This window comes from Drosophila elegans, unplaced genomic scaffold, assembly GCF_018152505.1.
Source record: "Drosophila elegans isolate 14027-0461.03 unplaced genomic scaffold, ASM1815250v1 contig_748, whole genome shotgun sequence".
NCBI classification, from domain to species: domain Eukaryota; kingdom Metazoa; phylum Arthropoda; class Insecta; order Diptera; family Drosophilidae; genus Drosophila; species Drosophila elegans.
In genome coordinates, this window is record NW_024546103.1 from 48,092 (window position 1) to 73,370 (window position 25,279).

A 25,279-nucleotide genomic window follows, 5' to 3' on the forward strand; every position below is an offset into this window, starting at 1 on the left:
ATAGTCAGGACGGCCGATTTGTAGTAATAAGAACTAAACGCAACTACTCTTAATAAACATGGCCAAAGTAGTTTTAAGTTATATAGTTAAGTTATATTTTAAAGTGTGTGTAACCCTGGCTATATTTTGTGTGTGGCTATCCCTGGTTTGTAAAAGTATCGATGTGTTTTGCATCCCTAAAAAAAGACGCTCGAAGAAGAGCGAGCGAGGCATTCGAAAAAGCGTGGCCGGTGCGTCCAACGAAAAAGCTGAATAAAAGATAATTAAATTAAAGCAGAACAAAGAACACTATACCGGTAACATATTCCGATGAGGAATAGCCCTCAACAATACCTGGTGCATAAACCAATTTGGAAGCTCGATGCAAAAACCTGCTGTATCGGCTATAACCATAGTCAACATCACAGCTCACCAAACCCGACTTAGTCTCCCATTTCTTCATGAGCTAAGTCTGAGCAACCTCCACCACATCGGGACCCTCAGAGAGAATCTTACATTGGGGTCCTTCCCCAGCAGCTCCTTCGCATTACTTGCTGCCTTTCTACTATGCTCTACCGTTTGGCTAGGCCATCATTACCTGAAACGCCAGGCCAAAAACGGACAGCGATGCAGAACGAGCGGACGAGCCGGGACGACGATTATTTGAAGGAGGGAGAAGTTAACACACGCGATTCACATGCAATTATCCGGTGGCCAACACACGCAACATTGGATCTGCTGACCGCGCATACCGAGTGCAACTGCCCCGGGTCCAGCCAAAACACTTGCGCAGCAAGCGATCGCCGTGGCCAGATATCAGGTGCTGACACGGCACCTTAGCGACTACTCTGCAACGACCAGCACAAAATCAAGATAAGATATATTTAAGTTTATAATGAGCAAATCTTGAATCTGCTTAAAAGGCAGTCCGAAATAAACAAAGCCTGAAGGAAAATTACCGAAATAGGTGGCAGAAATTTCTCAAACAAGGAAGTAGAGGGTATAATCGAGTTAAAAATAGAATTTATAGCAAATCATACCTTTTTAATTAAGCGTGGTCCAGTAGACCATGAATATTATGCAAAAAAGACGTATGATCAGATATTGTGGACAATTAATCAATTAAAGATCGACTATGAGACTCTTAAAAAGGGCAGAGGTTAAAAAATAGCATAGACAAAGAAAATTTAAGCAGCTTAAGGAATGAAACTTTCCAAGAAACGTTCAAATCCAGAAAAGAGAAACTCTGCGAATTCCTTAGCGACTGAAATAAATGAACAAATTAAGGAGAAAGAAGTAAGTAATTTGGAGGTGGTGGGAAAAATAGAAAACACGTCAAGCCTACCGAATATTGAGAGGCCCATATTTAACGGTGGCGCAGTAGTGGTGACAGTCAACCTAAAAAAATTGAAATTTTTGGAGCAGTGGCTGTGATTGTTTTGCTCGATTAAGGATGAAAAGCCTGTACAAAATATTTAGTTGCAATGTAAGCACATTGTGTACTAACAAATGTCCCATTTGCAATGGTAGGGGAAACAGCATATTTCGATGTCAGAAATTTAAGTCGTTAAATCCAATTGAGACAATGGATTATTTAAAGAAATCACACACGAACCACATGATTTTATCCAAAATGTTCGCCAATAAAAGAAGAAAATATTCAACTTATATATATATATTCAAACAAAACACACTAAATAAATTTATAGAGATCTAATATTTTTTAAAAAAATTTGATATTCAACTTCAAAAACAAAACACACCAAATAAATTGATTGAGATCTAATATATTTAATATATTTTTTTTCACCAAAATTAAATAATAAATACTTGAAATAAAACATTTAAGAAGTTCTTGATCAAATACCTCAGTACCCATGAATACCTTTTAACAATAATAACTCATGAATGGGAACGACAACTACGTTTCATCGGATGTGAATTTAGATAAATATAAAAAAAAATTGTAAAAATAAAAATCAAAAGACATCAACTAGAACAGAGTTAGGAACATAACGAAGAAGACCGCCACCCATCGACAAGTAGGGCCGCGAATATTCGAAACGCCGTTTCCGACACAACGAACTCAGAAGTTCAACAGACAGTTTAAATGCAGGCAGAGAAAATTGCAAATATGGAGGCCGCCATAGCCGGCGCACTCCAAAGGCAGCAGGCACAAATTTATGAAAAATAAGCCACAATTATGGGGGAATTCTTTACTTAAAGATAAAACTCCAAAAATCAAAGCAATCCAGGAGATTTAAATTATACCGGAGAAGGAATGTAGCGAACCCCTTAATATGGTTAAATCGGTTCCAGAATTCGACGGGAAGCAGGAAATTTATGTTTCCTGACGACAGGCCGCCATTGCTAACGACCAAATTTTTTGACCAAAACCCATTTTTTAAAAGTCGCAATGTCTAGCAATGACAGAAGCCTCTTTGCGGCCACTTTCGCCAGACACAACGAAGAAATAGTAAATAGGTCAAGCAACCAGCAACAAGCCAGTTGGAAAAATTCGCAAACATATTACAAACAAAACGAAAACGGGGGCAATATAGAAAAATTCCCATTTCCTCAGAACTCAACGGGAAATCAACAACCAAACTGGCTCCTTGAAACAGAGACCATACAAAAGTATAGGAAAAAGTCAAAGCCAACCGGCGCCTGAACCAATGGAGGTTGATTCCTCATCCCGGTTCAGGCAGCTCACAACGTGCCATAAGGGACAGTCGGTACGAGCCCAGCAGAAAATTAATTTATTGCCACAGGAAAGCCCTGACAACGAAGCTTATGACTCCGTTGCTCAGGCAAGTGCCACTGAAACAGCAGAGCGAGCAATAAAATTATTACTAGATACAGGCACCTCATAGAATTACATTAGTCCACTCCCGGGGCTGACGGGCGTCGTGGCAGCGGACTGTAAATTCAATTCATAACTTTACCAAAGTAAATAAAAAATGCATTGTTTCTGTGTTCAATACAAAAACATCCTTTTTCCTTCTTAGCGTTCTTAAGGACTTTGACGGCATTATCGGGCGAAACTCGATTTTACCAGAAATACCTTACACACTAACAATGGCACTGAAAACATTCAGTTCACTAAAGTCGAAAACGTTAACTTCATAAAAATTGATGACCAAGACGTTCCCCCTGCAATTAAATCCACTTTTGACGAAACTATTGTAAACAAGAAATGATATATCCCTTGCAGCTATTGCAAAAATTAAATATTCTTGAAAACATTAAAATATCATTTGCAGCTCAATTATTCGATAGTTTTGATAGTTGTAGCTATATGATATCGTTTTTCGATTTTAATAAAATTAAAAGCGTAATTCTGAAGTTGCAAACTATTAATAAGTCAAAAAGAGTAATAACAAAATTCAATTAAATTAAATTACATTTATAATAATATTTTTTTGAAAATATTTTTGTTGTTCCTATGGAAGCTTGATGTTATAGTCGTCGATGAAAAATTAAAAAAAAAAACCAAATTATAATTTTTTGTCATTTTTTTTTTCGATTGTTCGTTCGGCTGGTTCCGACTTATGTACTATTTGCAATAGAATGACAACTTTTGGGAAAGTTGTATGCAAATAGCTTTAAAACTGAGAGACTAGTTAGCGTAGAAACTGACGGACAGACGGGCAGTCGGAGGGACAGACGGACGGACAGACGGACATGGCTAGATCGACTCTTTTGGTGAAGCTGATCAAAAATATAAATTAGAGTAATGGTGACTATATATCCTTAATGGGGATATCTGTGGGCTCCTCGATTAATACACTTTCAAGGTCTGCAGATCTAATATGCTAACGATATTGAATTTAGCAAGAGCTATTGCTAGCAATAAATTTTGCACCTCCATTGCAATCATCCTATTCCGAGACAATAACATCTCGTATAGGTATCCCGAGTCAATTTGGGATTCTTTAGCCGACCTCAGAATTTGATTGACAATGTCGGAAATGCTATTGATTTGTTCTTGTACTTTGTTATAAATATTTAACTGTCCATGAATAAGTTTGATTGAAGGCCCTCCGCGTCTGGCTTTCCCGCCATTACTTATAACGCCACTCCCAAGATGTCTAAACTTCTAGCTACCTTATGGTGGATGCTCAATAATTCGAGCAGGTCACGCAGGTGAACTCTAAGAGATTCGCTGAGTGTCTCACGAATGCGAATTCTTCCCATACTAAAATTTGTCCATCAATGATGGGAATGTATTTGGCCTGCGAGTAGTCTGTGACGTGTGCCGATTTTAGATTCCAAAAGGAATAGCAGAGGAATGGATGTGAACCTGTAATTTTGGATTTATTGTAATGTTTTATAAAATTTGGGTAGCCCACCACCAAAATATAAGAGATAAGCGAAATTTAACAAAATGCGCGTAAATGAGTAATGAGAAAGAATAATAAAAATAAAACTTGATAATGACAAAAACTTAAGCCAAGTGGTTAGGGATAAAAAATAGAAAAAGTAGTGAAAAATTATCAGACGAATGGCAACATAGTTGTGCTTCGCCTACATAAAGTTGTCCTAGTGGACCACCCTCCCCACGGTTTTCTCCTCGCAAAACGGTGAAAGCTTGTTGCCTAGTCTCCTGTTGGATTTCACTAGGAATTTGTCGACACTCTGTTCTGTCGGGAAGCATTTTCGCTGCTTCTCAGCTTATTTTGGGCATACCTAATCTTATCCTGTATTTTGCATTGTGGGTCACTCGATTGTGTGACTACCACATCGGCTGGTCTCTTATCGATGACCGAATGGATGGACTTGTTATATTTAGCCGTGGCCAGTAAAATCAACTCTACGGTGTCGCTGATGCCTTTGTCGATTTTGTGGCATCCGTGTGCGATGGTGTGCGATTTCAATTAGGGTTCATTGTCGCAGTAGATGACCCTGGCTTTAGGGAAGACGTTCAGGAGTTGTAGTAGAGCCGGTTTGAGATCCTCTATGGTTTTAGCGGAAATAGGTTGGACCATTGCGAATTTCAAAAATTTGTCAATGCATGTGAGGAAGTGAGGAAAATGTCTATGTGCAGCATTTCCCCTACATGAGACGGGACTCGCGTTTCGCCGAGATCGTGTTATTAAGGATGCCTGTCATATTTTGCTTTACCGCAGGTCTTACAATTAGTGACGATTTCATTCGCTCATTTTCGGGAAGTAGTATTCCGAAAGTACCTGCTTGACATTTTCCTGTGAGCCCTATTATGGTGGTGAGGACTTCTCGTCCGTGACGCGGTTCTTGAAGTGCCAGAATTTGGTGGCGGGGAACTGCCGGACCAAATCATCCTGTATCATCGTACGCTTTTGGGGACAATGGTGTCCGCGAGCTCCTCAAGCAGCGACTGCATGTGAAGTCAATGTTGTGTCGTATTTTGTTTCCTAAGAGCACGAAGAGCTGTTTAGACGGAAAGCGTGCTTCCTCCAGAGTTATCTGGTTCTGAAAGCAATTCAATGGCTTATCCGATGTTTCGATGGTGTGTGTTAGTGACACTTCCCTGTGAATAGTGGCCGCACAGGAATAAGCTTCCTCCTGCTCCACAACATTCAGTTGCTCTCTGGAGAGGGCATCTTCAACGAGATTCTCTTTGCCGGGCTTATAAAACATTTTAGTGCCGGACTCTTCGATGCGAGCTTTCCACCGTTTGATTTCTGCATTCGGATTGGACTCCGATACTGCGAAAGTCAATGGCTGGTGAACAGTATAGATATTTATATCCTTTACTGCATATAAGTAATGGCGTAATAGTTCCCGCTCGTTAGTAGCGTAATTAACCTCTCGGTCCTTTAGGGTTCTCGAGATCATGGTAATGGGACTTCCCTATTGGGATAGTACCGCGCCTATGCCAAATGCCGAGGCATTCGTCGTTAGATATTTTTGGATCTGTGCCTACTGACACTTCCATGCTCTCCTTTTAGAATGTCGGAGACGGGCCTAGCTATTGACGCTAAATCTTTAATAAAGCATCGGTAATAGCTGGCCAGGCCAAGGAACAATCGAACCTCCAATACCTGCCGCATTATCCGGTTGCCCGCTTCGTCAGTTCCCTTTTTATCTACTACCCATACTGGGTCTGCCTTTTTTTAGCAACCCTTGGATCGTTGTTGACGAAATCTGCTGCTCCAATTGGGTATGGGTAAAGCTTGGCATAAATGGGCTCCTCACTAACAGTTCTGATGGTAAGAATGGTAACAGTTATAAGGTAGGGCCTCATTAGGGTTTGCGAAGGCTTTTTTCCTTTCGCCGAGCATTTATATAAAGACCTCCCTAGCTAGAGGTGGCCAGAAGCTGGACAAAGTGACCGATGATGGCATCAAAGGAGGACAAATCTGGTAAAATGAAAAACGTAGCCTTCAAGTTGAACAGGGAAATAAACCATTTCTTAGAGATGTTGGTGACGTCATGGATAGAATGTATCGTAATTGCCGACTCTACTGGGCGAACGCCTTTCAATCCTTCGAATGGACGGTTGAAATTTTTTGACGCGCCCGTATCTATTAAAAACTTCATATCTATGCCCGTTACTCTTCGTCTGATGACGGGTAACAGGGATTTTCCGCTAAAAAATGAATATCGTCCGAATCATATTCATGAATGGCGTCGTCATTGATTTCCTGAGCCGCGCTCGAGGCTGCGGCGGAGTACTTCTCTTCGGTTTCGCCTGCGCTCTGCGCGACGTGGTTGACCCTCTGTCTTTTGTGAGGGCCCGATCGATCGGAGACGGCCAGCTTCCTGTTTTGATATGCCGGGGCTGGGTCGATATCCATGGGCTCAGGAGTATTTTCCCGAACTTTTTGCTGCTTTGTGTAGTATGGATTCTTACCAGCACCTGTCTGGGAATTAGTATACGCAGAAGCCTGTTGGCGTTCTTGCGCCTTCGGATATTGTTTCCTATCCCTATCTTCCTGGCTCTTCGCAAATGAAGCTGCGAATATGTACCTATCATAATTCGACTCCACCTCTTGTGCCAAAGTAAGTGCTGTTGGCATGTCCTTCGGCTTTGCCGAGAAGAGGACGTCTGTGAGATTGCGCTTAATACCGAGATTAATACTCGGAGGGCATCATTCCGGAATTTGTCGCATAAGACCTTTGCCGCCGAAGCGAAGGGTGCCCATTTCTTGCTCGATAACATGCATCGGTCGCTTGTCACTGAATGTAAAATCCAACCGATTTATAATCGCAGGGAAATTTAACAGCGTGCCAAACGAAGACAGCACGGCATCGGCAGCGCCCCTAATTTTACTCCTAATGATAACCACCGCCTGATAATGGCGAGAGCTATACCGCTTTTGCTGCTTGCCGCCAGGAAACATATTTTTCTTGTGCCCCCGTGAACTTGGGTAGACACTTGACCGCGTCCAGCGGCTCGATCCAATCTACGTTGCCTGTAATATCTACGGGCTCGTAGATCTGTATCTGAGGGGCTTCGACAGTGGTGGGCGCAATCTGTGCCGCCTTCAACTGGCTGTCCAGTTATTTCTCTGCGCAGGTCTTCGACAGCTTTTTCCCTTAAGGCATTGTTAATGGCAGCCTAAATGATCGCATTGAGCTGTTCTGCGCTTATGGCCATATTTGTATTTGTACGGGCACTAATGGCTGCTCGTATTGGTGTGGAGGCAATATGAAGCTTCTCACTGTCCGACTCTGTGTCGCTTTCTTTTATATTATTCCTATAAGTTAGGAATGGGGAGCTAATGGATAGCTAAAAACCCAGAGATTGTTGCGAGGCACACAAAGAATTTTAGGAATAGGCAAAATATACAACGACACAAAAGGGCTGAATTAAATGCCCATAATTTAAAGAGACAGTTTCGTCGCCAATAACATTATTTCAATAAACTCCCAATTAATTAGTTTAATATTTGTATTATATTATTAGATATTTAGCACTGAGATATATTTTTGTCTTTAGCAAATAAACAGAAATAAACATAATAAAAAACTCATAAAATTCCACAATTTAAATTGTCAAACAAAAAATGATATTTTTTTTTTGTTTTTTAAAATTAGTACGAAATTATGTAGGCGGAGCTGCAGAACATATTCTGGCAGCGATTTATTTGATTTATTTATTTGTCGTTTATCGCATGCAGATGTCGCGGAGTATATATATTGATTTGCTCACTTACATGGTTCCCCGATTTTATTTCAAATGGTATTTTTACGTTGGGCGCCAGTTAGAGTAATGGTGAGGTAAACGATAGCATCTCCGGTCTTCTCGGTGTGGGTGGACGTCAGGTCCGCTGCTGCCTGTTGGCTGCTGGTTGTTGACTGCTGTCTGTTCGCCGGCTGGCCACAGAATTCCCAATGATGAACTAGGAAGGTTACGTTGGAAGGGTAACTGCCCTCCGTTCACTGCTGGCCTAGAGACTCAGTCAGTGTTCAAATGATAAGTTGTTTAACGTCGGTTGCCAAAGTTTGCTTTATGAGCGATGTGCTCTTTGTTGAATCTAAATCAGAACTGAAACTTAAAGATACCATAAATGAAATGCTTGCCGGCTATGCACGGGCTTCCGGCCAGACGCTGTGTTAGCAATTTGGCCGGAGCGATCGGTCATTGCCGCCGCCTGGTTAACTTAGTTAGCTTATATATACTTTATAAGAATGCAGAGTGTCTCCTTCAATGCGTTGACTGAAATGATAATACCCTCAGCAAGGGTATATAAATCACAAAGCTTTCGCTGACCCGGACGAAACACTCCCGTTTAATATAAAAACGATTGCCATAATAAAGACAGACGGGCAGGTATACCCAAAATCATACACGCATACCATTAGCGTAGCTGAGTTCATCAATGCAGAAGTTAAACAACTTCTTGCAGACGGTGTAATTAGGCCATCCAAATCTCAATATAACAACCCTACTTTGGTTGTGGACAAAAAAAAGGTACTGACCAATATGGGGTCAAAAGGTAGCGATTAGTATCGACTTCAGGAAATTAAAGCAAAAAACTACAAATGAAAGACACCCCATACCTACAATTACGATAATACTCTCAAATATGGGCGAATCAAAATTCTTTACAACACTCGACCTTAAGTCAGGCTTTCAGCAAATAGAGCTGGCAACAGTAAATACGAATTCTGTAGATTGCCGTTCGGGCTTAAAAACGTCCAAAACATTTTTACGACAGCCATCGATCACGGGCCCTACGAGACAATGAAACACATTTTGCAACCAACGACCGAGAGCTCCTCGCCATAGTTTTGGCCTTGAAAATTTTTTGGAATTACTTATAGGGGGTAAAAAGTTTACAAGCGCTGGAAGGGAATTATTGACGATCACGGCGCAAAGCTGGTTTATAATCCAGGCAAATAAAATCTCGTGGCAGACGCTCTTCCAACTATATCAAAGGATATTGTTATAATTTGTTTCTCGATATACCCCGGAAACCACATCTGATAATGTTATGGAGTTTATTCAAGAAAAATACCCATCTTCAAACATTACAGCTGAAAAATTTAAATTTTCATACGCTCGCAGGATTTCCAATTTTAAAATATCTGTTTCTCCACAACCTTTTAATGTTTTAAATTATAAAAGTGTTTTGGGCTGATGATGAACTAATAATTAAAGAATTTGTTCATAAAAGACAAAGAAATAACAATCGGACGATTTGTGAGCCTGTTCCAAAAAACTGAACAATTCTGTATTTCTAGCATTTCAAAATTCAAGGGGACTTAATATCAAGTTACCTTGGCTGTACGCTGAGTCCTCTGCCTTAAATGAACATATTTTAGTCTTGGACGAAACCGGAGATTTCCAACTCCGAAGTATTTTCAAACAACTTTAACACTTATAGAACTGATCGCGCTTCTCTCTGGGGAGGTGGGGTGCTTATTGCTGTTAACTCCAGTCTTACATCGGAGATAATTAAGACTGATAACCCCAATGAAATTGAATTGGTTAGTGTAAATATTTCCTTACATGCGTTATCTATTTTTGTAACCTGTTCTTATATCCCCCTGCTATATTCCCTCTGTTATTTAATCTGTTCCATCTCTACTTTCTGACTTGGATCATATGATTGTTTTGTGCGATTTTAATCTCCCAGATATATCTTGGTCATCTCCTACTGACTCACTTGTTTGCACGCCTTTGTCAGATCATGACTCTGTAGATGGACTTTTAGAACTTTCATTACAACAAATTAGCTTTATCCGTAATTCTTTAATTAGGAAATTAGATATTGTGTTTGTTTTGAAGCTCAGACGGTCACTCTCAGAATTGACCCTCCAGTTGTCCCAGAGGACGGATACACACCCTTAATGGAATTGATAATTTTCCTGCCCTGTCCTGATACCCTGATACATTTGATTTGTGAAACTAAAACGAAATGTTTCCGTAAATGCGACTTTAATTAGCTAAACGACTTGTTTTCTGAATACAACTGGACAAACTTATACATTTGCATGGATATGGAAAGTGGCACTGAATTATTCTATAGCATTTTAAACACGTTGTTTAACGAGTACGTTCCTGGCAGTCTTGCTCCAAGACATATCAGACCGCTGTGGCTTAGACAAGAGCTTCAAAGACAAAAAGTACAAAAGGACAGACAAGCCATCTGATTTTTTGAAATATGTGGTTGCTCGATCGGATTTTAATGTTCCCAACAGTCAAAGCTTTTTTATGTATTTGAACTGGTGTAAAACCGAATTTTCAAATAATCCGAAGCAATTTTATAACTTTGTAAATGTCAAGCCCAAAAACTCCGCCTTCATTGTACGATTAAACTCAACTGAGGCGTCTACTGACTTTGAATTTGCAGATTTTTAGCCAAGTTCTTCCAAACTACCCATGGTGCGGATTCTTGTCTTAATGCAGTTTACCCTTAGAATTCAAACTGGTGAAACTGTTTTTTTCGCGGTAAAAACAGAAAGTTCTCTTCTAAAGGATTTGGATACCACAACACCAACATACTCTCCAGGACCTAACGGGGTTCCTGAGCGCGTGCTTAGGTTTAGTGCCTTAAGCCGATTCTTAAACTCCTTCAATTGTCTACCTCAACATCAGTTTTTCCAACTATTTGGAAAAATTCTTTTATTATTCGACTCCATAAAAAGGGAGTAAAGTCAGATTTCACAATAATGGAGGTATTTCTAAATCGTCTGCAATGCCTAAAGCATTTAAGCGCATTATTACTTCTCATCCGCAACATTTGTGTTTCTCGCTAATATCACATTATCAACATCGTTTTGTTAAGCAAAGATCTACCACAAACCTACTTGAATTGACATTTATTATAGTTAAAGGATTTAATAATAAAATGCAGACGGATGTTATAAATACAGATTTTAGTAAGGCTTTTGGTTCTGTTTTCGAATAATCAAAAATCGAAAAATTGTTCTCCAATAAACACTGGCGTGCGTAACAATCTAGAATCTAGAACAAATTTAATTTGTTTTTGACTTAAACAATACTTTAGTGTAATGTTGAAATCATTTAAATACCCAATTTGTCGAAGCGCCTTGATCTATTATTACTTCTCATCCGCAACATTTGTGTTTCTCGCTAATATCACATTATCAACATCGTTTTGTTAAGCAAAGATCTACCACAAACCTACTTGAATTGACATTTATTATAGTTAAAGGATTTAATAATAAAATGCAGACGGATGTTATAAATACAGATTTTAGTAAGGCTTTTGGTTCTGTTTTCGAATAATCAAAAATCGAAAAATTGTTCTCCAATAAACACTGGCGTGCGTAACAATCTAGAATCTAGAACAAATTTAATTTGTTTTTGGCTTAAACAATACTTTAGTGTAATGTTGAAATCATTTAAATACCCAATTTGTCGAAGCGCCTTGATCTATGATTTCCGCGCTCGTTAAGTATTTTTAACTGGACGGTCAGGCAACGTCTAGACTGTCGCACGGAGCGATTGAAATTTTGACAACAGCTTCACAGATTGAATTTAAGCTTTTCTTCCAAATGAAACAATTTTAACAAAAACTGAATTAACGAAAAATCCTTGCGGACTTCTATAGGCAATAGTACGTAAATTAATAGTCTTACTGGTTTTTGTTTGAGGTCTTTTCGATATATGTTTTAGTAATAAAAAAAGAAGATTCAGTAGATTGGTGGTATAGCCGTGATTTTATTCCAAATTAAAAAAAAAGAATGGTTTTTCATACTTCATTACATGTTTCATAAATCATACATACTTCCGTAAAACAATATACAATTTAGTCTTATTTCCACCCGCTAAAGTTGTGTTACCCCTTAAGATTGACAATGATAATTATAATAAGCAGAGATTGATTTTTCGTTGAATCTTATTTGTCTTACTCAATAATATTGATTTAGTCTTATTTCCAGCCGCTGGAGTTGTGTTACCCCTTAAGATTAACAATGATAATTATAATAAGCAGAGATTGATTTTTCGTTGAATCTCATTTGTCTTACTCAATAATATTGATCAAGCAATTACAAATGCTAGCCCAATCTTATATTAAAGGCTGATACAAGTTTTGTTGTTGCAAAGTTATAACTTTTTTTTTCTTTTTTTCGATTATTCCTATGGGAGCATTTTGTTATAGTCGTCCCATCGGGCTCGTTCCTACTTATATACTACCTGCAATAGAGAGACAACTTTTGGGAAAGTATGATGCAGATAGCTTTAAAACTGAAAGACTAGTTTACGTAGAATCGGACGGACGGACAGACGGTCAGAAGGACAGACGGACATGGCTAGATCGACTCTCCCAGTAATGCTAATCAAGAATATACATTATAGGGTCAAAAATATCTCCTTCACTGCGTTGCAAACTTCTGACTGAAATTATAATACCCTCTGCAAAGGTATAAAAAGGGAGGAAAGTCGGATGTTCAAAATCAAAGATGTATTTCTGAGTTGTTTGCAACACCTTGAGCATTTGAGCGTATTATTACTTTTCATTTGCAACACTTGTGTCCCTCACTTATATAACCTTATCAACATGGTTTTGTTAAGCAAAGGGCAAATACCACAAACCAACTTCATTTGATATCTATCGTTGTTAAAGGTTTTAATATTATTTAAATGCAGATTTTAGAAAGGGTTTTGAATCTTTTAACCATTCTCTTCTTTAAATTAAATCAGAACAGCTCGGGTTTCCAAATAATATATTAACTTGGATTTATTTGATGGAAGAACTCAGAGGGATATTTTTTTTAAAAACCCTGTTTTCAATATGATTAACGTAGCGTCTGAAGTGCCTCAGGGAAGTCATTTGGACCCATTGCTATTTAATTTATTCATCAATGGTTTTTCTTCTGTCATAACACATTCTCGAGTACAAATGTATGCTGACGATGTTAAACTTTGTCCCATAGTAATTTGCAATTGGGTTTCGATATCGACAGTCTGATATCGATTGTTTTCAGAGATGGTGTCTAACCTCTTTAATCTGAATTGCCTTAAATGTAACGTAATGACATTTTATAGGGGTACGCCTTCATTTATAAGCTATTCTTTTCGTTTCATGCCACTGGACCGCATATATTCGGTCAACAATTTAGGGGTTCTTCTTGATCCAAAAAAAATAACAAGGTTATGAGTACTCTTGGATTTATTAAGCGATGGTCAACAGATTTGGACGATCCTTATACAACTAAATTATTATTTACTTCCCTTGTCCGTCCTAATTTAGAATATTGCTCTCTCGTTTGGAGTCCCCAATATCAAGTTCACATTGATTGTATTGAGTTGGTACAAAATACATTCTTCTTTTCGCTTTTCGTGGTTTGAACTGGGATAAAATCGTAAGGTTGCCTTCGTACTCTAGTAGATTACTATTGTTTAATTTACCTGTAAATCGTAGAATCATGCTTGGAACTATTTTTATGCACAATCTTGTCAAAGGTGATGTTGAATCCGTTTAACTTTTAATGTGCCTCTCAGACCAACCCGCAACTACCATCCTCTTATATGTAATAATTATAATAATCTATACAATCAAAATTTGCATTTCAAACTCTATCCCTGCCTTAATTTTATTTTTTCATTTTAGTTTTTTTATTAATGTCTCTACATTATGTTATGTGTAATTTCCACGCAAAATCGATAACTGCCCACTATGCCAATAGGGCCCGCGCTCGTGCTTGGTTTAGTTTATATTGTTTATAGTGCATCAACGTTGAACAATATACATTCCGCCAGCGTCTAAATTTTCCGAATTATGCGAACCACCGTTCCGATATACAGTCAATGAATTCAACAGGTTACGATCACCTTCCAGCAACTCTATTACCACAAACGATCCCTTGAACTTGGGATCCAATGCCGTTTGATGCCGTTCCTCACTTCTTAGCAAGACATAGTCGCCAATCCCATGTTTCACAATTTATGACTTATTTTGATCAACACTACTCTTGTCATATATTGCTTTCTTACCCATATTCTCTTTAGCTTCTGCTCTAACTTCCTTACAATCTATCTGTTGGGTCAGTAAGCTTTTTCACTAACGCTAACCTTTGTGATGCCCAAATAAAATAAAACCGCACTAAATGGCACCAAGGCCATTTACAAAGTTTAAATGTTTATGATTGAGATTAGTTGGTTGGGCAGGCAGACCGATTTGTCTTTGCTTTTAACTAGCGAAAGTAAAACGAATAGAAAAGGCAGGCGATCTGCGACCGTGCCCTAAGCGGGTACGTGTTGTACGTGTTTTCCGTTCGAAGGTTCTCGAAAGAATGAGTTCTGAACACTCCACTACTCCGCACAACTCTATCGTGTTCTTGTCATTTTGCAGTCACGTGTCATTTTTAATTTATTCTCTACTACTTTTATTTCACTCTCCTTATTGCAACAACAATTGCTCCACACCCGGCTAAGGTGACTTCCCACATAGCCACGTTCTTGAAACCCTTAAATGGTCTGAGAAGGTCACACTTCTTTCTCTCAACTCTTTATTTGATATGACAGGTTTCTCTCAGTTACATTGGTTTTATTTTACATTAATTACTATTATTATTAATTATATTGACATATACATATACACCCTTAAATATACATTCGTTTCGCTGTAATCGGTTGTGGCTGTAGATAGCTTTAAAACTGAGAGACTTGTTTGCGTAGAAATGGACGAACAGACGGACAGAAGAACAGACGGACATGCGAGTGATCAAGAAAATATATACCTTGTGGGGTCGGAAATGTATCCTTCAGTGCGTTGCAAACTTCTGACTGAAATTATAGTACCCTATGCAAGAGTATAAAAAGGTGCTTCACGAACAGAAAAATCAGCTTCATATGTATGTATTTCTTTCCATCCTGGAGATAAGTTCCATTTTTGATAGTTTGTCCACTATTTCGTTATTTTTTGTTTGTAGTCTAGAGGTGGGGTCTTTCCTTAATGTCCTGTATGTGTTCATATCCTTTAATATGTCCTTCATTTTTTGGTTGTAGTCATCTTTGTTCATAGCTACCGTTTTGTTAAACTAAACTAGCACAGCATAAATCGGACTTCAAAGCTAGACACCATACGAACGCGCAAAAAACAGCACTCATGTCCCACTGTGCCAAGAATAATCACTCTCCGAACTTCGAAGAGACGAGTATCTTATCACAAGAACAACACTATGCCAAACGATTCACCATAGAAATGCTACATATCATAAAAACATCTGCAGACATACGGATGAACTACAAAACGGACACTGACAATTGCGCATTTATATAGACATTTACTAGGCAAGAAAAAAATTAGTTAACAACTCCACGTCACCGGACGCAGACATGTAAATTAAATGTATGTCAAATGTAAATTGTTTTCTGTTTGTGAAGAATATAAAAATCATTGTTATTATTTTATAGTTGTCCTGAAGACGGTTGCCGAAGAGCATCCGAAATATATTGACAAATAACCAAAATTTAAAAATTTTGTTATTTTCTCAACATCGTGACCTCGAGCCGGTTAACAATTAATATATTTGGAAAGGTCGCCAAAACCAACTAGTTTTCAAAAATGTTTAATTCTTGCAATAGCTGCAAGGGTATATGTACTTCGGCTTGCCGAAGTTTGCTTTCTTTCTTGTTTTACTATTATTTTTGTTTTTATTTACAATAATTGTATTTGTATTGCTAATTTCATCAGCAGGATCAATTTCCTTATCTCTTATATATAGACTATCATTAACATCAACTTTGTCTTTTCCATTAAGCCAGGGTTTCATATTATGCACCGCCCATATACCCGAATATGGCACTTGTGACTGCTGAAAGTTCTCTACGTCTAAAGTAAAGTACCTTTCATTATCTAACACCTTGGAAACAACATAAGGCCCTTTGAATTTGGGAATTAACTTAACTTAACAATAACATAATCTCCTTCCGAAAATAGTTGCGGTTTTTGTTATTTTGAATCAACATAGTTTTTGTTATATCCTTGCGCTTTTTTCTGGCATATATTAGCTTGTAGTCGTATTTCGTTTATGTCTTTGTGCAAAATTTCTTGACTTTCATCGAAAAAATTTTCTCCTAAACTATCAATATAACTACCCCTCTGTCTAACCCCAAACTACATTACACTTGAGTATTGATTCAAACTTCGGTTTTTTGTGTTATTCATTGTAAACTCTTCTTTGTCTAAAACTTTGTGCCATGGTTGATTATTCTCTACGTCGGTTAACTTTGCTATCATTGGACCTAAATCTCTATTCACTCTTTCTATTTGCCCGTTAGCTTGTGGCGAAGCTGTTGCTATTTTAACATGCCTTACATTGTTTTTTTCAACCAACTCCTCAAATTCCTTTGACGTAAAACAGCTGCCTCGATCAGATATTATGTTTTTAGGTCTACTGTACGATCTGAAATAGTTTTGTAACGCTTCTATTGCTTCCTTGGAACCAGTTGTTTTGGTTGGATATAATCTGGTGAATTTTGTACATGCGTCAATTTTACTAGTATGTGATTTTTATTCGTTTCCTTACTATTTATAGGACCATAGTAATCAATATGAATAACTTCAAACGGACTTGTACCTTTCGGAATAGGATGTAAAAAACCCTCAGCTTTACCTGTTTTATTAGAAAATGCTTTACACTTTAGGCAGTTCTTTATGTGAATCTCAACTTTCTTTCTTATACCTGGAAACCAATAAGTCTTACTTATGAGGTCCGTTACTTTGTCAATTCCTACATGCCCCATTTTGTCATGGTGGAACACAAAAACAGTAGCTTATCGTTACTTTTTTTATACAGGACACCATTTCGTAGTTCATAGTGCTCATCCTCTTGATTTAATAACATTTCTTTAACTCTATTTATATTTTCCTCTCTTCCTTGACATATAATTAGATTTTCTTCGAAAGTACTGTTTGATTTACATGAATACTATTACTTCGACTCAGTGCGTCCACATGTTGTATTCTTTTCCCGATCTGTGCTCAAGCTCGTAGTCATAGTTTTGAAGTTTTATTTAAAGTTAAAGTTAACGAATTGCAATCAGTCACAATTTTGAATCTAATTCCTTGTACATAAACTCGAAATCTTTTTAATGCGTTTATTATTGCAACTCGAAGCTGTGGTACCCTGACTCCACACCGGTTGTACGTTTCGAAAAATAAAAGACAGGGTGAAATTTGTTATCCCTTTTCCTTTGTAATAATATTGCGCCATAACCTAATGCATCACAGTGCAACTCTGTCTCATCTCTTGGATCATATATTGCTAAAATTTGAGCTTCAATTAACTTTTCCTTAAGTATAGTGAACGCATCTAGTTCTTCTGTATTAAAAACAAACTTCTTGTCTTTTCTGGTTAAATCTTAGAAATTCAAACTGCCCTAGTGGGGTGGTAAAAGATGTATACTTAACAGAATTATCATCCATGAACACATGATTAAATCCGTTTTTCAAATCAAGTTTCGAAAAAATTTTTATTTCAGCTTCGTCATCTATAGCTTCATCGGCCTCAACATTAATATTCGATATAATTTCTAAACATTTCGCTACCTTGGGCTTGTTCGATTTCTCTACTCTTTTCTCTACATCTACCTGTTTCTCTACATTGAAATCTACTTTGTAATTGTTTCCAAGATTGCTCTTTACTTTTGTCTCTACATCTAACTGTTTCTCTACATTGAAATCTACTTTGTTTGATAAATCACTTTCGCACTTTTCCACTAAATGTATGCCCACTGGCTTAACAGATAATTGGTTAGCATCGTTAACTATTTGTACGAGCTAAAAATTACTTAGATTTAAAAAATCGCGTCCTACTACCATTGAGTACCTTACAGATTCATCAGTTACAACCAGTAATTCAATCAATACGTTTTTATTTGAACTTTTAATTAGGCAAACTGTTTTTCCAAATACATTTAGTTTACTATTGTTTATTCCGAAGAATGTATTATTCAACTTGTTCTTATCAATGATTACGTTACTGGGAACTACTGACTTCTCTAGAAATGAGGCACTCTATGGAATAAAGAATTATTAGAATTATGTATCGTATTTTTAAATTGAACTCTAAAATGTCTTACATATTCGTTGCCAGTTTCTTTTTTCTTGTACAATAAACACTCTCGAGCCAAGTGTCCAACTTCTCCATAGGCATAGCAAGCTCCATCAGCCCGTACTGGCTTGCGGCATTTCTTAGCCAGATGGCCAAGACTGTGGCAGTTAAAGCATTTGATGACCCTCTGTTCCGGGGTCGCAGGGTTTGATGAAGACTTTCCTTGCGTCCTATTTTGATGTACCGGAGCTCTGGGTTTCTCTACATCTTGAAAGGCTTCCAATACATCAGCAGGCACTGCAAAACGTAGTAGTTTCGCTTGGTTTTTAAGTTGTACATTTTGTATGCCATCTATCAAGTACTGCACTATTTCATAGTGATGTTTTCTGCCAGAGTAAGTTTGTCAAAGTAGTAGTTGGCAAACTTCTCACCGAATTGCCACTGGCGGTTTTCAAACTTGTGTCGCATTTCCAGGACGTTATCCTTGGTTCCAAAAATAATTTTTGTGCCAGAATCAATAATAGTTGTGCCAGAATCAAGTCGATACTCCCAGACAACAGTGATGGGCGAGATAACAGCCAAAAATTAGCCTTGCCCTTTAAGCGTGAGCAAATTAATGGACGCATGACGTCATCACTGACTTTGAACACATCACGAACATTTTTTACCAACAGCAACCATTCGTTTATTTTTCCATCGCCGTTGAATTCTGGGAGTAGCTCTTTCACGGTGTTCAAGTTCATTTCTGGCTTGGAAAGACGGTCCACATTTTCGAAACGTAAATTTTGCATCGCCTGTTCCATTCCCGCAGCGTTGCCACCCGATTCGGCCAGTATGTTGCTAGCTGGACTACGTTGAACGCCAAAGGTTGAAGTACTTGGTTGAACGCCGAAGGTTGAAGTACTCGGTTGAACGCCGAAGGTTGAAGTACTCGGTTGAACGCCGGTTCCTGGAAGTTGAACGCCGTTTCCTGAAAGTTGAACGCCACCACGATCAACTGTCTCGACAAGTTTAAGTTCGTTGCCGAAAACGTCTTCATCTTCTTCCTCGCTTTGTTCTTCGTTGTTGTTGTTGGCTGCATTGGCGAAAGCCATCTCTCCGATTCGTTCTTCGTTGTTGTTGTTGGCTGCATTGGCGACAGCCATCTCAACACCAATTTCGCCTCCACCTTTCGTAGACTTCACCTTTTCGTAATACAACTCCGGAGCAATTTCAGACGGTAGTACAGCACTTAACTGCGCAATTAGTGCGGCTTTGTTTCCCTTTGTGGATAAGCCAAGTTTTTCCCAGAAACTTTTGATTTCCATTAATTTGAGTTCGCCGAGATTAATGCGTGAAGCCATGTTAACAGATATTTTCCTATTCCAATATAACTTGGTTAGGTTCAGTTACCACTTCTGAAATATAGTGTTCTTTGTTCTGCTTTAATTTAATTATCTTTTGTTCAGCTTTTTCGTTGGATCGCACCGGCCACGCTTTTCTCTTTTTCGTGCGTATTTTTTTAGGAACGCAAAACGCTTCGATACTTTTACAAACCAGGGATAGCACACACAAAATATATCCAGGGTTACACACACATTAAAATATAACTTAACTATATAACTTAAAACTACTTTGGCCATGTTTATTAAGAGTAGTTGCTTACTTAGATCTTATTACTACACCGGGTAGGTTCCAGATATATTTTGTTCTCTTGCTTGGTCATCGTGGCATCGTTGTTCCACTATGGTGACTGGGTCAAGGTGTCCTGGGAGCGTCGAGAAGTGCGCAATGGTTCCAGTAACGATTTGTTGCAGAGGGTGGCGCCGGCAGTCGTCTTGTAGTAGCCGATATTGAGGTTTCGTGCTAAGCACCCAGCGACTATGATTATATTTTTAAAGTCCAGGATCTTCTTGTGGTGGGTAGTTATTTTCTTACAAACGATCTTAGTATTTGGAAATTTAATAAGAAAGTGGAGGATTTCAGATTTGAAGTTTCAAGTTTTACCAACAAATGCCTTTAACAGCTGATAGCTTAACAGTAATGCGCTCTGTTAAAATTTTGTACTTGCAACATTTAAGATTAAGGTTACCCTATCCATCGCGAATAAAAAAAAAAATATTTAGCGACTTTTAAAAAATGGGTTTTGGTCAAAAAATTTGGTCGTTAGCAGTGGCGGCCTGTCGTCAGGAAACATAAATTTCCTGCTTCCCGTCGAATTCTGGAACCGATTTAACCATATTAAGGGGTTCGCTACATTCCTTCTCCGGTATAATTTAAATCTCCTGGATTGTTTTGATTTTTGGAGTTTTATCTTTAAGTAAAGAATTCCCCCATAATTGTGGCTTATTTTTCATAAATTTGTGCCTGCTGCCTTTGGAGTGCACCGGCTATGGCGACCTCCATATTTGCAATTTTCTCTGCCTGCATTTAAACTGTCTGTTGAACTTCTGAGTTCGTTGTGTCGGAAACGGCGTTTCGAATATTCGCGGCCCTACTTGTCGATGGGTGGCGGTCTTCTTCGTTATGTTCCTAACTCTAGTTGATGTCTTTTGATTTTTATTTTTACAATTTTTTTTTATATTTATCTAAAATTTTCACATCTGATCAGACGTAGTTGTTGTTCCTATTCATGAGTTGAGGTATTCATGTACTGAGGTATTCGATTAAGAACTTCTTGAATGTTTTATTTCAAGTATTTGTTATTTAATTTTGGTGAAAAAAATATATTAAATATATAAGATCTCAATCAATTTATTTGGTGTGTTTTGTTTTTGAAGTTGAATATCAAATTTTTTTTAAAAATATTATATCTCAATAAATTTATTTAGTGTGTTTTGTTTTTGAAGTTGAATATTTTCTTCTTTTATTGGCGAACATTTTGGATAAAAATCATGTGGTTTTGTTTTGCCGACGGCTGCTGCTGCTCTTCCCTCGGAGGGGGCATGGGGTTTCCCTACAGCTCTGGTTGTTCCTTCGGAGGTGGCGTGGAATTTCCCTACGGGTCCCTTTCTCTCTGTTTGTTCCCTCGGAGGGGGCGAGAGGTTTCCCTACAGTTCCCTTTTCCTCTGGTTGTTCCCCCGGAGGGGGGCGGGGGCGAAGGGTTGCGTTGCACTCACGATTTTATTTTATGCAATTTTTTTTCTGTTAAATTATTGCACTTTTATTATCGGCACTTTATTCCTTAAAATCTGTGGTGAATTCATTTTTTTTGCACTTTTATTTTCGGTAACTTACTCTTGGTGATTTCACTTTTTTCTACTGCACTTATATTTTGTTGGTACGGTTTTGTTGGGTGTCATTTAAATAAAATAGAGTTATTAATGGTTTAAAATAATTATTAACCTAAGCCCTCACAGGCAAAGGTTAGTTAAACATTTATGTTTACAATTAATGATTGCACAGCTATGGCTGCGGCGTACCGATAAAGACTAAATTAATTGGCAGCGGCATCTACTATGCATTTCTAAATTGAAGGGAAATGCTTTACAATGGTTACATGCTGATCCAAGTTGAATAACTAAAAATTAGAGAAGTTACAATATGTTTTAAATACATTTATTTTAATGTCCCGTTTGTTGCTATGGGAGCTGTATGATATAGTCGTCCAATTTCGATCAAAGTTTAAACGTAATTCTAAAATAATAAACCATCACTAAATAAAAAAAAAACAGTTCTGTTCCGGTTTTCACTCGGAAGTGAACTCGTTAGCATCGGCGGATTTTCCTTTAACATAATTAAAGTTCAGAATATGGCCTGCTGCTGTTCCTTATCTTCATGCATTATTGGTGCACACTTTTAATGTCTAAAATCAATCAAAATCTCATTGGTTGCCAAAAATAACAAATTCTACTTATTTTAAAGGCGGTGATGGAAACTGACCAACAAAAGAGTTGAACAATTCGTTTGGAAATCAGCTGAGTTGCCCGAAATAATTCAAAGAAATTTAAGATGCAATGCTAATATTTTTCATTTGCAAGATCTGTCACCTTTCACAAACCCCCGGGCAATGTGCACGTTCTCCTCCGTAACCTTCATAAATATGACACCTTGTTTGTTTTTCCTATGTTTCCTCCTAATAATATTAATTTTAAATAGAGAAAATATTCGTTTTTCTTACTTACATTTTGTATTTTAAAATTTGTGCGTGAATCAGAGTATTTCGTGGCTTATCGAGTCAAATGCTTTGCTAAAGTCAAGAAGTGTTAGGAGGCTTACTTTGCTGTCATCGATTTTTTGGCGAATGTCTTCAGATATCTTTAAAATGGCAGTTGTACTTCTTTTGTGCTTTTTAAAACCAGATTGCTTACAACTTAGAAGATTATTGTTCTCCAGGTGAGTTTGCATCTGCAGGACAACTAATTGCTCAAAAGACTTTGCAAGGAATAGACTCAAAACTTCAAAGAATAGGTAAACATTTCAATTGCACTTTATGTTATCGCAAAGAATTTTAAAATAATTAATTTCCTGTTTTTCGGATCTGAACCCTTCAGCCAAATGCTTGGCGAAAAGTTTCCGTGAGCTTTTTGCGGAATTTGACAGAGAATTTACATAGGGAACTTAGATTCCGTGCAAATCTTTCGAAAATAAAAATGGGAACAGTTCTGGGAAACTCTAATCCGTGTGAATCTTTCGGAAGTCAAAACTGGAACAGGTCTGATAGAAAAACAGCAAAATTATTTTTTTAAATTTGATTTTCCGATTGCTCCTATGGGAGCCATATGATTAAGTTGTCCGATCCTGCAATGAGAAGACAACTTTTGGGAAAGTTTCATGCAAATGGCTTAAAAACTGAGAGACTTGTTTGCGTAGAAACGAACGGACGGACGGACAGACGGGCACCGCGTTGCAAACTTCTGCAAGGGTAAAAAAAAGTCAAGTCAAAAAGAGAAACGTAATTTTTAAATAATTTTAAGAAATATTGGCGAAGACTAAAATAGTATAAATACACGGTTAGCAACCTTTTAAAATCGTGATTAAGCCTCATGTTATTCCTTATCTGGATTGAAATAAGTTATTATAAGACTCGTTTTAAAAGAAAAAATAGGCTACACAAATACCCATCAAACATGATTTAAGACCATTAGTTTCTCTGGCAATATTGATAGTAATTGTCAATCACTAATACATAACGTATGATACAAATTAATTTTTTTTTTTAATTATAACATTTAAATTACAAGTATTAAAGTCATAATATCGTTAATGCCAGTTTTACTTTCGTTCTTTTAATATCAGAATTTTATTTATTACAGACAAAATTCCTGCACGACTAGTGCTATATTTCCTTTCTTGGTCTGGTTTTCTGGTATCTTTTATGATGCGCAACGACATGAATTTCGCTTTGGTGGCTATGTTTACAAATGGCAATTCAACTCAAACCCAACAAAACGGATCGCCAATAATTTTGGTAACTTTATTATGAAGAAAATAGCTAAAGTTATTTTATTTTAATTTTTTTCAGGGCTCTGAAGATCAAATATCTATTGTAAAATCTGTCATAATAAGTTCATTCTATTGGTGTTACGTGTTATCACAGGTGGCTGGAGGGGTTGCTACAGAATTGTTTGGAACCAAGTGCGTATTTGGATGGTCCCAGTTAGCAACAGCTTTATGTAGCATTTTGATGCCGTCAGCAGCAAAATTTCATTACATAGCTGTTATTGTGTTAAGATCTGTCCAGGGTTTTGCTTCTGGCCTCACTTGGCCTGCCATGTATGCAATAGTTGGATATTGGATACCACTAACGGAACGTTCACGTTTTATGTCAAGTTTTCAAGGTTTCAGCATTGGTATCGGGCTAACTTACCCGTTGTGTGGATTTATTTTGTCAGAATTTGGTTGGACATACGTTTTTTATACAACAGGTAGCTTAGGAGTTGGATGGTGTTTATTATGGTATTTACTAGCTTTTAATACACCCCGAGAGCATCCTCGGATTGCTGAAGAAGAACTAAAATACATAGAACTTAACGTAAGAAGAGAACCACACAATGCAGCCAAAGTTAAAGTCCCCTGGCTGCAAATATTTAAGTCCTTACCTGCTTGGGCGATTGCTATAACAACGTTTGGAAGAATATTTGTACATTATATTTTTATTGTTAATGGTCCCACTTTTATGGGAAACGTTTTAAAGTTTAATTTTGAAACAAATGGCTTTCTATCTGGAATGCCATTTGTTTGCTCGTATATTTCATCTGTATTTTTTTGTTATATGGCTGATAAATTTGTGTTGTACAAGGTTTTAAATCTAACTAATGTGAGAAAATTATTTACAGCACTATCACAAATTATTCCAGGGCTCTTGATATATTGTATCGGGTACATAGATAATGTCCACATTTTGTTAACAGTATGGTTTATAGCGGTGATATTTATAACTGCATCTTATGCAGGAGCAATGGCTAATATAATTGACTTAGCGCCGAACTATGGACATTCTGCTGCCGTTCTGGCATTTTGCCAAACAATTCATATGTCTGCGTCCTTTATTTCTCCGTTGACTGCTGGATTTATAGTAACTCGAGAGGTAAAGTATACACTAAACTTTATTTTTACATTATATAGAATATAACAGAAAATAACAGGTAAACCAAAAAAAATGTTTTCAATAACACTGGTTTGCAAATTTAAATCGATGAAGTCCTCCAGAGATCAAACCTTGATTTTCATGAGCAGATAAACTCTCTGATTCCAAAAATGACACTCAACATTTTTTGTATGGTATCATTTTTTTAAAGGTTAAATTACGTTTTTCTCCAGTTGTTATGCAAGTTTTATTGTTTATCTCCAGTTCTGCTTAAAAGGCTTATGACACTACATTGTCGGCCTCATTCATTTATTATTTTCACCAGTAAGATTT

General features: G+C 37.5%; 1 protein-coding gene across 10 annotated transcripts in view; it reads left to right on the forward strand.

The window, feature by feature from the left end:
- LOC108135457 (vesicular glutamate transporter 1) overlaps positions 1-25,279 on the forward strand; it is a 102,355-nt gene that overhangs the window by 23,274 nt on the left and 53,802 nt on the right. For 7 of the 10 annotated variants that reach the window (XR_005977827.1, XR_005977826.1, XR_005977829.1 and 4 more), the window contains exons 2-3: positions 23,673-23,827; positions 23,882-24,946. The exons of 1 other annotated variant lie outside the window; for it this stretch is intronic. Coding sequence is in view for 4 of the 9 variants with exons in the window: in XM_041710063.1 (XP_041565997.1) it covers positions 23,673-23,827; positions 23,882-24,946 (1,220 nt within the window). In the remaining 5 variants the exon portion in view is untranslated. The remainder of the gene's footprint in view (positions 1-23,672; positions 23,828-23,881; positions 24,947-25,279) is intronic. 2 more of the 10 variants (XM_041710065.1, XM_041710064.1) reach the window with 2 other exon arrangements.